The sequence below is a fragment of the Sugiyamaella lignohabitans genome, chromosome B (genome assembly GCF_001640025.1).
Source record: "Sugiyamaella lignohabitans strain CBS 10342 chromosome B, complete sequence".
In the NCBI taxonomy this organism is placed as follows: domain Eukaryota; kingdom Fungi; phylum Ascomycota; class Dipodascomycetes; order Dipodascales; family Trichomonascaceae; genus Sugiyamaella; species Sugiyamaella lignohabitans.
The window spans coordinates 136,743-150,311 of record NC_031674.1 but is presented as its reverse complement, the minus strand read 5'-3'; the positions used below and the strand labels follow the sequence as shown (position 1 = coordinate 150,311).

General features: G+C 42.9%; 5 protein-coding genes across 5 annotated transcripts; 2 read left to right on the top strand and 3 right to left on the bottom strand.

Annotated features, from left to right (window-relative positions):
• Positions 1 to 75: 75 nt before the first annotated feature.
• VID28 (glucose-induced degradation complex subunit VID28) lies at positions 76 to 2,292 on the bottom strand (the record flags this gene model as incomplete). Its single annotated transcript, XM_018878944.1, has 1 exon — positions 76 to 2,292. The coding sequence occupies one exon, from the start codon at positions 2,290 to 2,292 to the stop codon at positions 76 to 78; it is 2,217 nt and encodes a 738-aa protein (XP_018736907.1).
• A 2,173-nt stretch (positions 2,293 to 4,465) lies between these two features.
• Positions 4,466 to 7,633, top strand: MET10 (sulfite reductase subunit alpha; the record flags this gene model as incomplete). The annotated part of the gene is made up of 1 exon (XM_018878943.1): positions 4,466 to 7,633. One exon carries the CDS (start codon positions 4,466 to 4,468, stop codon positions 7,631 to 7,633), a length of 3,168 nt encoding a protein of 1,055 aa, XP_018736906.1.
• A 1,203-nt stretch (positions 7,634 to 8,836) lies between these two features.
• On the top strand, positions 8,837 to 11,617 carry PMR1 (Ca(2+)/Mn(2+)-transporting P-type ATPase PMR1; the record flags this gene model as incomplete). The annotated part of the gene is made up of 1 exon (XM_018878941.1): positions 8,837 to 11,617. One exon carries the CDS (start codon positions 8,837 to 8,839, stop codon positions 11,615 to 11,617), a length of 2,781 nt encoding a protein of 926 aa, XP_018736904.1.
• On the bottom strand, positions 9,562 to 10,059 carry AWJ20_2016 (unintegrated signal peptide; the record flags this gene model as incomplete). Its single annotated transcript, XM_018878942.1, has 1 exon — positions 9,562 to 10,059. One exon carries the CDS (start codon positions 10,057 to 10,059, stop codon positions 9,562 to 9,564), a length of 498 nt encoding a protein of 165 aa, XP_018736905.1.
• A 121-nt stretch (positions 11,618 to 11,738) lies between the features above and the next one.
• SUA5 (Sua5p) lies at positions 11,739 to 12,878 on the bottom strand (the record flags this gene model as incomplete). Its single annotated transcript, XM_018878940.1, has 1 exon — positions 11,739 to 12,878. The coding sequence occupies one exon, from the start codon at positions 12,876 to 12,878 to the stop codon at positions 11,739 to 11,741; it is 1,140 nt and encodes a 379-aa protein (XP_018736903.1).
• Positions 12,879 to 13,569: the final 691 nt, after the last annotated feature.

Genomic DNA, 13,569 nt, shown 5'->3' with positions numbered 1-13,569 from the left:
TCATCATTATTTATATATTTAATTGCTTTTATTTGATCTTAATAATAATACTACACAAGAGCACTTGAGAATCCTTTAGGATACAACATAGTTCGAACTGCCCCTACCAAATAGTTCATCAAACTGGTATAGAGCGGTCTTGGTCCTTTCACGAACATCCAAAGTTGGATCCTGCGAAAGTTTATCCAACATGTCCTTAAATCCTAGTCGGGCTAATCTTTCAGCTCTGATTTTGCATACTTCTCTACGAGGAGAATTATCGGGCTCTTCCAGCCATGTCAGGTTGATAATAAGCCATACAATGGCTGTCCGAACGTCAGCAAGGGGATGTGTCATCAATGGTATGAGCTTTGACAAAACACTTTCTTGTTCAGCCACAATATCGCGATGCTCATCTGTTCCCGCTGCAATATGAACAAGAATATAGATAGCTGGCGTCAATACTTGAGGAAATTGCTCATGAAGGTCTATTTTATCTTCAATCAACTCAAAGAGAGTCTCCTTGCCAATGGATTCAAAAATGTAGTCGACTCCTTGGTAGTTTCTGCACAAAAAGTTGCGAATGAAGTCCAGCGATTGCTCTTGAATTTCGATTATAGAGTCATTGCACAGCCGCAAAAGATAAGATGGCTCGAGCTTTGATAATGCCATACTTTTTGTGTCCCTATTAGCCTCAAAAATAGCATGTTTCAGTGCCCAGATGGAGTTCAACCTCAGTGATGCATAATCTGAGTGAGCACCGTCGATAATTAGGTCAAGAGCCCCTTTCTCGAAAATTGTTTTTTGGACAGGACTAAATTCTAAAATCAGATTACAAATAGCCGCCATCACTGCAGTTCGCACTTCCAATTGATCTTCCCGCTGTTGCTCCCGCTCGATAACCTCAAAAGAGCTTTCGTCAGACATTATTCCATCATTAAGTTCTGGCGACGGTTCAGATTCTGTATAAAGATCAACTATACCGTCAACAATATCCGTGGATGCTAAACTTGTTCGAATCAGAGCAACACTTCTTGAAAGAGCTCGGAGAACATGACAAGCGGAGATTTTCACTTTCCGAATAGAACTAATATCGGCACTACTACTCTCTGCTGCCGGTTTCAGAGAAATGATATTCGTGATATAGGTCAGAGCGCCGGCTTCCACAATCTCCATACGTAAAGAGTCGCGATGTATTCCAATGCCTGCCAAGGCATACAGATTGTTCTCAATGATTTCACGGTCTTTCCATGATGCAATGTCTTTAGCCTTGAGGACCGTAATTATTTTCTTTACGAGTCCGATTTCAACAGCCAAAGAGGCATGCTTTTCATTATCTCGACAGATATATGAAAGAGTCAGACTAACTCTTGGGTCTGTTCCCAGTAAGTCAAACATGGGCACCAAAGTGGGTAGGAGATTACGAGCTATTATATCTCTCTGAACTGGAGAAGATGCATAATTTTGAAGTTTGGATAATAGCTCTACTGCCGTTAGTCTAATACCAATATCATCTGCCCTAGTCAAATGAACTAAGCCTAATAGAAAGTCGTTTGAAGATTCTGAAAATGCAGGTGCTTTGGAGTTTATCGAGATAACGTTACTGGCCGTGAGTTCTAGTACAGATCTTGCCTGCTTTTCAGTCAAAATCTGAGATACAGCCGACAAAGCTGCCTCTAATGGTGAATTGCGTGACACTAGTTGAGTTCGATGGCCACCTTGAGCCATGTGATTCGAGATTCGTTTCAGCAAATAAGGTGCTAATGACGGCAATCGTGTTAAAGAAGCTGTCTTGCGAGGTGATAGTAAAGGGATAAGCTTGCAAGTCTGTAGAACAATATCACTAGGACAGTCATCACCACTTAGAAGTATTGTTAGAATATCGATTATCTCGGGATATTGAGCAATAACACCAACGGCCGGTTGTGCCTGCAAGATAGTGACCAAGATTCGTAGACATGATGATATTAGTTCAGGAGAAGGACTCAACACCTCATTCGTGCCAACATCAGGACACACAACTGAGTTTATAGTTGTTATAACTGTCTGAATTACGGGATATCTCAATAGCTTCTGAACTGTGCTCTCAGAGCCATGAGCAAAACTTCCTAGAACAATACTCGCCTGTAGGCTGACACTGAGCGGCCCATTTGCAAGTAGTGATAATAAAGGATTTATGACATCATCTGTACACAGCAGTTCCTTCTGATCCGTATGACCGATAATAGTATTTTTCAGTCGCTTAAGCCCTGTTAACTGAGTCGATTCGTCTGTCGCCCTCAGTTGATCCCGAATGCTGTTTGTAGGGATCATGGCATGTAGCTAGCTGACAGATTTTATATAGTGGTCGCTCCTGTATAATCTATCAGTTCCAGATTTGTCCAATGTTATTCGATCTTTTTAGTCTTCTAACTCTTTGATACTTCGCAGCTTGCTTTCAATTCATAACCGCAGTATGTCTCGATGTTGTCCTCTTGCGCGGGGAAGTTGACACACGGCTTTAACAAGTTGCACTCTGCGCTGAGCCCTGCATTAGATAGTGTTATCATCTGGCATATAATACCGTTGATTTTGCCGAGTGGAATCGTTGTTTAGAAGATTTATTGAATATTAGTTTTACAGCTTAGTAGGTTTATTTTATGTAGATTATATATTACTTCCAGTAGGAAATATTGCTAGCATTATCTATATATTTACAATCGGTCGACGACTCAACTGGGTAGATAGACAATAGCGCCTGAGCAGTTCGAGACAGCTGATCATACCCAATATCATTGCAATTCCCGTCTTTTCCTTTAGTTTCAAGGAGCAAAGATTGGCCAATTTGAGAATGATAGGCTTCAGGAGGCCATGATTCTTGCGAATATCCGTCAGTCTTTCCATGTTCTCCGTCGTAACTTTCAAGAGATTGCTTGATTTTTGGGTTAGTCCTATTGATATGGCAATTATTGGACGGTATGGTCTTCATTGAGGGGATGCACGCTTCTGTTTTATGGCAGAGATGTTGTGCACACGAGTATTTTAGATACTGATCCCTAATCTCCCCCTCTTTTTTTACTGGCCATGAATACAACGTTCGGCCAGTCTTCACTTGAGAGGCTTGGCTGGAATCACTGCTATTGATAAAAGACTGCAAAGATGTATCGTCACAATTTATAGCCGAATGCGACCCTAAAGAGAAACATGAAGCCTGAAATGTAGAACAATCAATTTCGTAACCTTTTTCGGTATTATCCTCTGAGATTATATTGCCCGAGTCAGAAGGAAATGTGCTAAGAGCCTTTATTTCTGCATCCATTAGCATTTTGCGTCTTTTGGCAGCATAGTCATTTTCATCGGAGTGAATGTTGAGAGTAATCGGGATGGTGCCGGGTTGAACATTTTGTAGACTACATCCTTCCTGAACTAAGTGAATAATAAGCGTCTTGAAATCTTCCACAGCTAACTTGATCTGAAATCGGTTGGTTACCCAATGGTCACCCTTAAAAACAAGATATTTGAATCCTATGTTGGGACAACATGAAACAATAGCATATGACGGCTGGTGAGGGAACTGTTTGCGAGTTTGAAGACAAATAGAAGCAACTGGCACAGATTCCTATAAAATGTTAGTAAAGCTATTACGCATGTCAGCTACTGTCAGCAGCGGTTCATTCCACAAACTAAAATGTCCGCCTTTCTTGAAAGGGTGATGTCGATAGTTGGCAAGTTGACTCGTTTGTCCACTGAAAGATTCGACAGGGCAGAGAGTGCAGTTGATTTCGTAAGTGATAAGAGAAGGCACGATGGATAAGGATATTGAATCCAGTGTTCCGTTTCTACTCGATTTGGGTCCAGTCCATTCGTCGGATCATCTACTCGACAATAGGTATAATTCTGCACCGCTATATATATAGGAAATTTATCAGGTTTTATCTCTTCAACTGAATCGTTATTGATCGCTTTTTCGGGGCGTGTTGGACGCTTTCGTTTTTGTCCCATATTATCGCAAAAACTAAATCGTTGGCTTCCCGGAAAGAATGGATCTCATGAATAGCTCTCATATAAACCTAGTGTCTTCCCGCATAAAGCCGTGCTCAGAGGCAAAAAAACTCTTATCATACATCAAAAGTCGATAAGGGTAAGGGCTTGCTTTATACTTGACGGCTTTCTAGTCCCTATGACGGCTATCCTTTAACTTCAAAGCCAGAAAATACTGGTGACTGAACCGCCCCGCCTGCTTACGCCACAATCCAGTGCTCTCACCCAATCTGTATTACGCCTCGGTGCGACCCCCCACTGAGACATGTGTGGCTAGTGCTACATATCCCTTACCCTATCACGCAATTTCTGCATGAATTGTGGCTTTTTTTCACTGATATCTAACTTTTTGCACCCAATTTGTAACGAATCAGTGCTGATCAACATTGTAATACCGTCCTATATATATACAATTTAAGATGACAGCCACAGTTGAGTCTATATTCCTCTCACTCAGCTCATCAAAATGTCTCCATCTATTGATGAAAAGTCGGATCGTGTGACCAATGGTCAGGCTAAAATTTCAGGCCCCTTTCCCATTTCTGGGGATATTATGACCCTGGAAGGATCATTTTATGCTTCTGCTCAGTTATTGATCCAGCAGATTGCTTACTCTCTATCTGAGAGTATCTTCAGCTATTCTCCTGAGGACTTTGATCTGGACTCTGCTGTTTCTGAATGGTCGAAATTCGGACAGAAGTCGGCCAAGGGTATCACTCCTCAGTTGCACAAACTCGAGTCTAGAATTGGTGCTGCTTCGGTGTTATTGGGTTATCTTTATAACCGAGGAGGTATCAACTCGGAGGTTCAAACTGTTTTGGCTTCTTCCGCTACCCTTGAGTATATGAAGCCAGTCTTGGCTCAGTTTGCTTTGGAGGAGGATTACAAGACCCCTCTTGTTTTCCAAATAGCTGCTGTCGATTATGCTACTGAGACCGGTAAGCTCGTTACCGACTATCTTCCCGCAGCCCACATTTCCAGAGATCTTGGTCTCGGTTTGATCTCATCTCTTTCCGTCAACGATGCCCAACATATTGCTCTATTGGCAACTGCCTTGAGCAGAGTCCTGCCTACTATTCATGTTTATGAGGGTGTCCGTGGAGTCCGTGAAACTAGTCGTACCAACAATGTTCTGGATGCTGTTGATGTCTCAAACAAATACGATGCTATTAAGGCTAGCGAGGGATCTCTCTCTTCAAAGATCTTGTCTACTTTCGAAAACTTGAATGCTAGTCTTGGTACTAGCTATAGACCTTTTGAATACTCAGGAGATGCTAATGCCGAGACTGTTATTGTTAGCTTCGGTTCCGTTGAGGGAGTTATTGCTTCCCAGGTTGTACAAGCTCTTCCAAATGTTGGTGCTGTTAATGTGCGTTTGTACAGCCCCTTCCTTGACCAAGAGTTCTTGAGATTACTTCCTAGCAGTACTAAGAAGATTATCGTTCTCGGTCAAGTTGAGAACCAGGGACAGGTTGATGACTCTCGTGTGCACTCTGGGCTTTACTCTGACGTTGCCACTAGCGTTCTTATGAAGTATGGCTTTAATGGTTCAGCCCCTACTGTTGCTGATGCCAAATACTCGCGTGAGACTGTGTGGACTCCTACTGAAGTATTTGAGCTTTTGAACAGTTCGCCTTCTGACCTTATCTCTGAGTCTACCAAGCAGTTCACTTTCTGGGATGTTGATACTTCCAAGTCTGCAACTGCAGCTGCTACATTGGCTCATACTTTGTCTTTGGATCCTACTGTAGCCGTGAATTATTTCTCTGCCCATGACAACGAGACCTTAGGTGGCGTTGTTGAGAGTAGTATCCGCGTTTCTCACCAGCCTCTGGAAGCTCCCTACCCTGTTCAAAAGGCTGACGTTGTATTCGTTAACGATGTAAAGATTTTGAACGAGTATAATGTTCTTGAGAACGCCCGTAATGGTGCCACTCTCTTGATTTCCAGTAAGCACGCAGCAGAAGAAGTTGAGAAAGTTCTGAACAATGCTGCCAAGAAGTCTATTGCTGAAAAGAAGGTTCGATTATCCACTGTTGACTACGAAGCTATTGGAGAAAATCCTGAAACTCTTGGCCGTACCCAGACTATGGTTCAGCAGATTGCTTTCTGGAAGACTGCCTATCCTCAGCTCACTCTTAATGAGATTACAACTAAGATTGTTACAGCCAATGGCGTCGATACTGAACTTGTGGCTGCGACTGTTGCTAGCTTAATTGAGAAGGTAGCTGAAATCGGATTGTCTTCTGCCAGTGTTCCTGAGGAGTGGGCTAAAGTTGACCAGACTGTTGAGCTTAGTTCGTCATTCGTCTACCCTACTTCATTCACTGCCAACAAGTTGGCAGGTACTATTGAACAAGAGTTGAATGTTGTACCAGAATCCCTCACTTGGGTTGATGCTGCCAAGAAGGTCACTTTCAAGGAAGCATATGGAGTTCAATCCGAGCTTCGTCCTGACCTCTCTGTCAAGAATTTTGTTTCCAAGGTTCAAGTCAATGAGCGTGTCACTCCCGCCGACTATGATAGACATATCTTCCACCTGGAACTGGATATTACTGGCACTGGCTTAACCTACGCTATTGGCGAAGCTCTAGGTGTTCATGCCCCCAACAGCACTGAGCAAGTTAATGAGTTTATTGAATGGTATGGATTGGACCCCCATGAAATTGTTTCTATTCCAGCTCGCGAAGATGGTGATGTTTACGAAGAGGCAAAGACTACCTACCATGTTCTTAAGGATAATCTTGATATTTTTGGTAAACCACCAAAGAAGTTTTATGAGTCTCTTGCTACCTATGCCACCAATCCCAAGGAAAAGAGCCATCTTGAAAAGCTGGCTTCCGCTGAAGGTGCTGCTGAACTCAAGAAGCGTGCTGAAGAAGATTTCGATACTTACGCTGATATCTTGCATGAATTCTCTTCGGCTCACCCAACCATTGCCCAACTTGTTGAGATAGTTGCCCCCTTGAAGCGTCGTGAGTATTCAATTGCTTCTTCCCAAAAGGTTCACCCCAATGCTGTTCATCTGTTGATTGTGGTTGTGGACTGGGTTGACTCGAGAGGACGTAAGAGATTCGGTCAATGTTCTAAGTTCCTTTCTGGCCTCTCTGCTGGTGATGAAGTGGTTGTATCTGTTAAGCCTTCTGTTATGAAATTACCACATGATACCAAGGCACCTATCATTATGTCTGGTCTTGGTACTGGTCTTGCTCCTTTCAAGGCATTTTTGGAGGAGAAGGCTTGGCAAAAGGCTCAGGGTTATGAAATTGGTGATATCTACCTCTTTTTGGGATCTCGTCACCAGCGTCAAGAATACCTTTATGGTGAGCTGTTCGAAGCTTACAAGAACGCTGGTATCCTCACGTATATTGGTGCTGCTTTCTCAAGAGACCAACCTCAAAAGATTTACATCCAAGATCGTATTAAGCAAGCCAAAGAAAAGCTCATTGATGCTTTCGTCACTAAAGGCGGTAGCTTCTATCTCTGTGGCCCTACTTGGCCAGTTCCTGATATCTCAGGTGCATTGGCTGATATTGTTGCTACAGAAGCTGCTACCCGTGGTGAGACTATCGACGCTGCCAGAGAAATCGAAAATCTCAAGGAACAGGAGAGATATATCTTGGAGGTTTATTAAGTAAAAGCTATAGATTTACATATTAGAATAATGTACAACTGGAATCACTGCCACTTACTTTAGCAGACTCTTCGTCTACATGATCAAAAACTTATAAACGAGAATGACCCGTTGGTTTTAAAAACACCTCAAGAAATCGCTTATCAGTGCAACATTTATGAATACAGACATAAAGTTTCAACTTTGTGTTCTCAAACTGACAAATTTGTGCGACAATCCCCGGCTCCCAACCACATGAAGCTCATTGCAAGGTCTTGTTCTGCAACTCTATCAGTATGCTGATAAATACTGCCAGGCACTTAGACCCAGTGATCATATATTTCACTGCCACAAATATAGCTAGTGATATCGGAAACAAGAAATCAAATAAATAACCTACAAGCTATAGCTAAATTAAGCGCTTTATTTAAGTCCCAATTAAATGGCCAAAACCCAAAGCAGACACTACGGAATATACGCCAATCGATCTATGAACTCCTCTCAAACTTTAAATATGCGAAGCGTCTGAACGACCTCACCAAGGCAGTAAGCAGATAACAGTTATATATGTAAGTGAAAACAAATAGAAACACAAGATATGGTGACCCCAACTCTCCAGGAAACTCAGTATCAGGGACCCATAGTTAGCTGAGGTAATCTAGGAAGACACAAGGTAGCTTGTCCAGGGGTTTCCCCGATGTCTGAAAGGCTCTGATCAATAGCTCGACCCCCACCCGTCTTATCGATTGACCTCGCCCCACCTATTTATTTACTCCCAACCATCAATATCACCAAGCGCGTGGAGGCCTGCAAGGCGCGTCAATTTAAAGCTTGACTACTCAGCCTTGCCTCAAAAGAAGTCTTACACTGCAGTTTCACCTGAGCTTAACGTGGAACTTTGATTAGCGTCGTGCACTGGCTCTTCCAGCTTTTTTGCCAGTTCTTCAACAAAAAAAAAAACACACGGCTCTTTTCTAGAAAGTGATCAATATTTTATGAATATCAGCAGGGCAAGAAGTCACTGACGGTTTCTAGGATTAACAGAATTTCTCTGATATATCATAAAAATTGTGAGGAGGATAGTGGTATTTTGCAGTTTGTGCGGGTCACACCTACCGATTTATTCAGTGAAATTTATTTGATCTCGATAAGGAAGAGTGAGTGTAGCTTACAAAACCAATTATTGGAACGTGTCTTTTGGAACTATTGTTCTAACCTACTTAGATGTCTGAGAAAAGTTCCAACGGCCGGGTAGAGACGGGCCCCACCCCTATAGCAAATGGTCAGTTACCAGCAGCCACGTATTGTTCACTCTCTAGCGAAGAAACTGCTGCCAGGCTACACACTTCATTGACAGTTGGTTTAGAATCATCCCAAGATGTTAATTATAGGAAAAGTGTGCATGGCCCTAATGAGTTGACGGGCCAAGAACAGGATTCTTTAGGAATCAGATTTTTACAACAATTTTATGAGAACCCTTTGATATTACTATTAATTGGTTCGGCCGCCATTAGTTTTATAATGGGAAATATTGATGATGCTGTTAGTATTACAGTAGCCATTTTCATTGTAGTTACGGTCGGATTTGTGCAAGAATACCGATCCGAACAATCTTTAGAAGCATTAAATAAGTTGGTTCCACCCTCATGCCATCTTACTAGAGGAAATCACTCATCGACTGTATTAGCATCCAATTTGGTCCCTGGCGATTTGGTTCATTTTTCAGTGGGTGATCGTATTCCTGCTGATGTTAGAATCACCGAAGCCGCTGGCTTAAGTATTGATGAAAGTAACCTTACTGGAGAGCCCCATCCTGTTCACAAAGACATTCAAGAGGTTAAAACTGAATCTCCGCTTGGAACTATTCCTGTATCTGACAGGACATGTATTGCATTCATGGGCACCTTGGTTTGTGCTGGTAATGGTTCTGGTATTGTAGTTGGAACTGGTCATAACACCGAGTTTGGCAGCGTGTTTGAAATGATGGCTGAAATCGACAAGCCCAAGACTCCATTACAAATTTCCATGGACAAACTTGGCAAGGAACTCTCTTTAATGAGTTTTGGTGTCATCGGTATGATTTGTTTGATTGGTGTTATCCAAGGCCGCTCATGGTTGGACATGTTCCAAATCGGAGTATCATTAGCAGTTGCGGCTATTCCTGAAGGATTGCCAATTATTGTCACTGTGACATTGGCACTCGGCGTACTTCGTATGGCGGAGGAAAAAGCTATTATGCGTCGTCTGCCAAGCGTTGAAACTCTCGGATCGGTTAATGTTATCTGTAGTGATAAGACTGGCACTTTGACCAAAAATCGCATGACCGTGACTAAACTGTGGACGGTTGGCATGGGTTCTACGTCAAAATCATGGCTGACAATCGACTCCCATAGTACTGTCAATGAGCTTACGCACCATGTAACTGATAACCCTGCACTACCAGTCATGTTACAGGTAGGTAACTTTTGTAACAACACCAGGACTTCAGAAGAAACTGGTAAGCATATTGGAAATCCCACAGATGTTGCTCTTATTGATGTTCTTGACAAGTTTGGTTTGGAAGATGCTCGTAACACTAGAACTCGTGTTAGTGAGACACCATTTTCGTCTTCTCGTAAGTGGATGGCTGTCTCTGCTCATAGTGGAGATGCCACGAACTCTACTGTATATGTTAAGGGTGCCGTCGAAAGGATACTTCCTCTTTGTAAGAAGTATGTCGATGCCAAGGGTAAGCCAAATGGCACTATCGATGAAAAGAGTTCCAAGGCCATTAATGATGTTGCTACCACTATGGCACTTGAAGGAGTTAGAATTTTGGCATTTGCCTACTCATTAAAGCCATCTCAGGATACCGAAAACCTTCAAGACTTGGTATTTGCTGGTTTGATTGGCATGTACGATCCTCCTAGACCCGGTGTGAACAATTCAATCAATAGATTGATGCAGGGAAGTGTTAAGGTTATTATGATCACTGGTGATAGCGAGGCAACTGCTTCTACTATTGCTAAACAAATTGGCATGCCACTTAACGGGGAACGCTCGGTGATGACTGGCGAGACCCTGGAACGTCTGTCAACTAAAGAACTGGCAGAAGCTATTTCTTATGTTACTGTGTTTGCCCGTACTTCGCCGGAGAACAAGCTGAATATTGTCCGTGCTTTGCAAGCCCGTGGTGATGTCGTTGCCATGACGGGTGATGGTGTCAATGATGCTCCTGCTCTCAAATTGGCTGATATCGGCATCAGTATGGGTGAAAGTGGTACAGATGTAGCTAAGGAAGCTGCCGATATGGTACTTGTAGATGATGATTTCAACACTATTCTCAATGCCATCAAAGAGGGCAAGGCTATTTTTTCTAATATTCAAAATTTCCTCGCATTCCAGCTCTCAACTTCGGTTGCTGCCCTTACTTTGGTCGTACTTTCTACGTTGTTTAAGCTGCCTAATCCATTAAATGCAATGCAAATTCTGTGGATTAATATTCTTATGGATGGTCCCCCAGCCCAATCTTTAGGTGTTGAACCTGTTGACCCCGTTGTTATGACAAAGCCTCCCCGTTCTCGAAACGATCATGTATTAACCAGGTCTCTTGTTCAAAGGGTGTTCCAATCTGGTCTTCTCATAGTCTTTGGTACCCTCTTTGTTTATGTACGTGAAATGAGCGACAACGTGGTAACGGCTAGAGACACGACAATGTCATTCACCTGTTTTGTATTTTTCGATATGTTCAACGCACTTTCCTGTCGTTCGACCACTAAAAGTGTTTTGGAAATTGGCCTTTTCTCCAATAAAATGTTCAACTTTGCAGTGGGATTCTCTCTCCTTGGTCAAATGGCTGTCATTTATGTTCCATTTTTCCAAGCCATTTTTCAAACTGAGGCCCTATACCTTTCGGACCTGATCCTTCTTATCGCACTTTCCAGTAGTGTCCTTATTGTCGATGAGATCCGCAAGCATTATGTGCGCAAAAACGAATGGATGTCTCGCTACTCCAATGCTGTATAAAGACGAGGTAAAATTGCCTCAACAAGCTCTGTTCGTAGAACATTATCGACATTTATGTAGAAAATTATGACATGATAAAGTATATTATAAGAAAATTAAATTAATATTACATTAAAATGTATCAAGCTGAAATAACAGTCGAAGCAGCCTTGCGAGCTCTATTCATAATCGCAAGTCCCTCGTTTTGTTCATCAATTCCTTCTACCAGGATCAAATCCACCCCCTTCGCGTCCATTTCTCTAAATGATGCAAATAAATTTCGAGAAATATCGGCACCGCTCTGACCAAGTGACTTGTCATGAACAGTGATATGTCCTGGTAGCTGCCGCAAGGTTTTGGCCAGTTCTTTTTGGTTAAAGTGTCTGGTGGTTAATAATCCAACCGAAGAAGGATTGGATCTGATGACATAATCGATGAGTTGCTGTTCAGTACAGCCAATAAATAATGTTAATGGTGCTCTTGGCGAGTAATGCTTATATTTCATTCCTGGGGTCCTAACCACCTCATCAGATTTCGCAGTCGCTCGACCAACCACGACATTCTGCCATGAAGGACCGCCGAACTCCCTAATTTGCTCGATAGATACACCACCAGGCCGCAGCAACATTGGCGGGTTGCTTAATCCATCCACTACTGTTGACTCGACACCAATATCAGAAGATCCCCCATCAAGAATAAGTGGAATCTTTCCTTTTAAGTCGGTAAATACGTGTTGAGCCTGGGTCGGGCTTGGCTTTGTAGAGGCATTGGCAGAAGGAGCAGCCAGGGGCAAATCAGACAGTGATATTAGTGCGCGGGCTACTGGATTGGCTGGTAATCGAACAGCAAATGTGCTTTGGCCATGGGTACAGACGGGCGAAATGGCTGTAGGGTCAGGTACTGGGAGAATAATAGTTAGAGGGCCAGGCCAGAACTTGTTAATTAGCCCCCTATATATTTCAGGAACTCGCTCTCCAGCGGGTAGCAACCGTCTCTCAAGCTGTTCAATGGAAGAGACATGGATAATTAAAGGATTATCAGCTGGCCTGTTCTTGGCAGTGTATATTGCTCTAGCAGACTCTGTGTCTAATGCCGACGCCCCTAGACCATAAACTGTCTCGGTAGGGAATGCCACCGGGTCGTGACTAGTCTGTAATATTTTCACGGCCTCATTCAAGTTATCCAAAGTGCTCGATGGACTTGCAATAGAGGGTGGCTTATTAATATCATCAGGATCAAACCGAATAGATTCAGGATCCACAGGCAGTACCTTAGTATACATGGTGCCGGCTTTAGAGGTTGTAGATAATGTTGATTTTGTGGTAGTAGCAGCGGTTGTCACAAGACGACCTATTCTACAACCAAGTCTAGGCCATTGACTGGCACCAAATCTAACTGATCTCAGTGAAAACGTTGTGGACAAAGTGTGTGGATCTATGACAGTATCCTAGATGATTAGTATGACTGCCTTAGATTTCGATTTTTCAGCACGGCTGAGTTTTTGGTGAAGTATATTGCTGCTGCGTATGCAGGGTCCATATTTCTTCGATAAGTACATCTAGACCATGCCAACAGCCGGGAATCGGCCAAATGCTAAACGGTGCATCATTGACCGAGCCACGCCGATCATGCAATATAAACTACATTTTCCCAGATTCAGTGTCCCGATTTTAGGGTCCAGATCTAGCTTCCTGTTTAGTGTCCAGTATAGTTTCCCAGTTTTAGTGCATTTTGCTGACTAGGAGTGGCATGGACGAACCATCTCTCCAGCTCGTGGACATGTTGTGGAAGGCATTAGTGGAGAAGATGAATGAAAAGAAATCTATAAACGTAGCTATTTCTTTTTTCCATCCGCTTCCGTTAGACAGGATTTCGAGCTTATCTAAAACACGCAATTCACACATCTCTCACGTTGAAGCCAGAGGTGCGTGATTGCTGGTGATCTTCATTATATCCGCTGCTATCCGCCATCT